Source organism: Phalaenopsis equestris, unplaced genomic scaffold (genome assembly GCF_001263595.1).
Source record: "Phalaenopsis equestris unplaced genomic scaffold, ASM126359v1 Scaffold001111, whole genome shotgun sequence".
Taxonomy (NCBI): domain Eukaryota; kingdom Viridiplantae; phylum Streptophyta; class Magnoliopsida; order Asparagales; family Orchidaceae; genus Phalaenopsis; species Phalaenopsis equestris.
In genome coordinates this window covers 255033-259110 of record NW_018165550.1, presented here as the reverse complement: position 1 = coordinate 259110, position 4078 = coordinate 255033, and the positions used below count along the sequence as shown (strand labels likewise).

The following is a 4078-nucleotide window of genomic DNA, read 5'->3' as shown; positions in this document are numbered from 1 at the left end:
CAAAACCCGAGCTATTCAGAAGGAGCCAAACACGAGCCAATCCTGAGCTCGCTCACGCTCGGCTCGTTTACAGCCCTAGCTGGAATCGGACGTCGGGATGACTTTTTATCAAAGTTGGAATATTGCTTTGCTAAAAAAATTGCATCGAGATTCGTGCTGGATTTTGAAAATTTATTTGTGGTGAATCAGATGATTAGAGTATTTTCAATTGGATGATTGATTTGATTTAGTTTTCTTTTTTTTTTTCCAGGGAAACTGGTATTGTAAAGCTAAGGATGCAAGGAGCTTGTAGCGGCTGTCCGAGCTCATCAGTGACTCTGAAATCTGGCATCGAGAATATGCTTATGCATTATGTACCAGAGGTAAACTAAATTAGGCTTCATAAGTATTTTACAGACATCAACCTTTACATCTCTGACCTGCTTCTACATTTTTTAAGGAAGATTTACGTACACCCCACTCAGTTCTTATGTATTTACATATCTAACATTTAAACATTAATTTTTACATACCTACCACCGTACCTATCCATGAAAAGGTGCATCTCTTTTTTTTTTAAAGTTAAAATAGTAATATTTTTGATGTGATATGAAAGATATGGGCATGTATTTAAATGCCTCTTTTTTTACATGAATAGTGCTATTATTGCGTCAAACCTCCTAAACCCGATGGTTTTTTTTGACGAGCACCTCGAAACTCATTCGTGTAGAACTTGTTTATGTTTGTTTATCCAAGTAATTGATTAATAGTTTGAATAAATTTTAAAAACTCGACATACTTGAACTTGCTTTGACATTGCGCTTGAACAAGTAACTCACTAAAAACTACATGTAGTGCTCGTTTGATAATGTTTTAATTACTAATTTGATGGTTACTCTGTGTTCTTATATCAGAGTTTATCTTATCCACATTAAAAATTGTGTACAGTTTCCCAAAAATTCTTATATAAGTATGCTGCAATTATCAAATAAATAGCTAAAAAATTATAGATTATTTTTTTAATAAATATTTGAACTTCACTAAGGGTTTGTTTGAGACAACTTTCTGACTGCTTAGCTTTTCACACTGCCATCACAGTTCTGTTTGGGAAACTGTTTTTCGAGAAATTTTTTGTGAGAGGAAACTATTTTTTTCAACTTGACCTGTTAAAGTGCGGTGGTTGTCAGAAATCTGCGGTCTTCTTTTTGATATTATGATAAATTTGTAATACTTGCCATTGATAATTGCCATTGTTTTTTTAGCAGTAATTTCTTCTGCAATTGCTTGTTAACTGTTTCTTCAAACATGCATTTACAGACCACACAATTCTCATTTACATACAAACCACACAATTCTCATGTATTTACAGATCTAACACCTAAACATTCATATTTACATGCATAGCATAGCACTCAAATATTTAACATCACATTACTAAAACTAAAATACACATTTTCATGCATAGGTGTATGACACCATTGTGTTACAAGCGTAATAATAAAAAATGTAAGTTTTAGATATGTAAATGCATAAGAATTGTGTGGAATGTATGTAAATTTCCCCAACTCTTTTCCTCACTTTACATGTGATATTGGCCCCAGGTTAAAGGAGTAGAACAAGAGCTAGACAATGAAGCAGATGAGACACTATTGACCAGCCAGGTAGACTGAAATGATTACTTACAGTTCAGGCTTTTTTAATCTTCAATAATTATGTATGACATCATCTTTGTGTGTAAATTGAGTCTTGTAGTATTTTGTTGTTCCATTGATGTTTAACTTTGTTAATCCAAATTACATAAAAATAATTTCGAAGTATTTTGATTGGTTCATTCATTAAATGATGATGTGATTTGGGTTTATTGGAGCATTTACATACATACCACACAATTCTTATGTATTTACATTTAGACCACCTACATTTTAGTATGGAAGTTAAAGGTGTTGGATATGTAAATACACAGGAATTGTGTGGTACAGATGTAAAATTTCCTATTTTTAAATTGGATGAATTATGAGTATATTTTGTCATTTTTATATAATTTCTGAACATTTAAATATAATTTGTCAAAATTTGTGCATGTAATTCATTTGAAAACATTAATATATGATATTATTTGTCCAAATGTGTGCATATAACTCATTAACTATTGAAGGCTCCCTAATTGTTTATTTTATTTAATTAATAAGAGCTTAATTTAAAAAAAAATAAGAGCGAAAACACACGCTAGGAAGGTATTTTTAATTTAAAATTATTTTTAAATTTTAATAACATTAATTTAATTTATAATTACATTTTCAATATAATAAAAAATATGATGAAGGAATTGGTTTTATAACTTGCTTGAATAAATTAAAATTTTCTTGTGATGTTTGTGCATGTCTACTTAATTCAGGTATAAGTAATTTTATTATTGAAAATAATTTAATTGTTTATTTAATTTAGGGTCTGTTTGGGGTAGCTGTAGCTTATTGAATAATCTGCTGATAAGTTAGGTGCGATGATTGTTTCAAATTTTTATTTTTTTTATAAAAGTCAGACCGTTGCCAATAAGCTCTCAACGCACTTAGGTACGGTGTGAAAATCCTGTTTTTTGCTTTTTTTTAACTCATAAGCCGTCAAAATGCAGTTTACCCAACAGACCAGGTGCGTTTTCAAAACACCATCGCACCAAATAAGCTGACCCAAACCCAAATGAGCTCTTAGGCTGAAATATTTTATTTATAATGCTCAAAAAAATTAATAAAAAAAAGGGACATTTGCTTAAATCAAATAAGCTGACCCAAACCCAAACGAGCTCTTAGGCTTGATGTGAAATATTTTATTTATAATGCTAAAAAAAATTAATAAAAAAAAGGGACATTTGCTTAAATACCATACAATTCTTATATTTAGACATGTAGCACCTAAATTCTCCTATTTAAGTACATATCACACAAATATTTCAATTAAAATTATTAATATTATTTACTTTTTTTTATTTTAAAGTAAATGGGCTTTATCATCCATAGTATATTGCTGTGAATTCAGCTTGAAGACCATTAACAACTTTGAAAATTGATTCAAATTTTAGTTGGGATATTGGGATTAGGTCGGATGTAAATAAACGTGCCTAATTATGCGCTGAAACTTTGAATTAAATTTTTTTTCAAGCTGATTTAGAGCTCGAAGATATCCAAATAACTCTCTTGAGCTATCTTGTTTCTTTTTTGAGAAGGATCGGGGTTGGGATTAGATCGGATGTAAATAAACGTGCCTAATTATGAGCCGAAACTTTGAATTAAATCTTTTTTCGAGCTGATTTAGAGCTCGAACATATCCAAATAACTCTTGAGCTATCTTGTTTCTTTTTTGAGAAGGATCGGGCCAATTTCTGTGCTAGAACGGATCCAAAAACCTCCAATTTGAGCCAACTCGTTTTGATTTCGAACAAGATCGAGCTTCATTCAATTTCGAGAACTGAGATGGCTTGAAATCAATTATAACTAGCCATAAGATTATTTCAATCTGAAATCAATTCATTTGAGCGGTCATATCAATAATTAACAATTTCTACGAGTTATAACTGTAGATATTAAACCTTAGTTTAGGTACATAAATACATAAGAACTGTGTGGTATGCTGCAAATTTCCCTTTTTGTTTAAAATAATTATATGGACCAAGAAGCCACCAATATAATGATTTTGTGTGGATCAATGATATTGTGTGGTATGCCCGGGCTCAACTCGTGTTTGAATCATTAAAAAAATACCACTATTCGTGTTCAACTAGTTTATATTTCAAACACAAAAAAATGATTTGTGTTTGGCTGGTTTGCCCAGCTAACTGAACACGAACTGTTTGCAAATGAAGAACCGTTTTAACTACCCCAGTCATACAGTCTTAGGATGTCAACATAGGAGCGATGTTTAAAATTTTTAATTTGTATTAAAAACATCATTTAAATATAATATAATATGATTTAATTTTTTTAATTAATATTATATTTTTTTATTAATATAATATTATATATATATATATATATATCTATATATATCTAATTTAATTGTTTCAATTCAAAAGATGTTCGCTACAGAAATATCACCACAAGTATATCAT

The 4078-nt window shown here is 30.1% G+C and overlaps 1 protein-coding gene across 1 annotated transcript in view; it reads left to right on the top strand.

Moving 5' to 3' along the window:
* LOC110033190 (nifU-like protein 5, mitochondrial) overlaps nt 1–1802 on the top strand; it is a gene marked incomplete at its 5' end in the record, with an annotated part of 27779 nt that extends 25977 nt beyond the window's left edge. The window contains 2 exon segments of the mRNA XM_020737096.1: nt 251–362; nt 1581–1802. Coding sequence (XP_020592755.1) covers nt 251–362; nt 1581–1649 — 181 coding nt within the window.
* Nucleotides 1803–4078: the final 2276 nt, after the last annotated feature.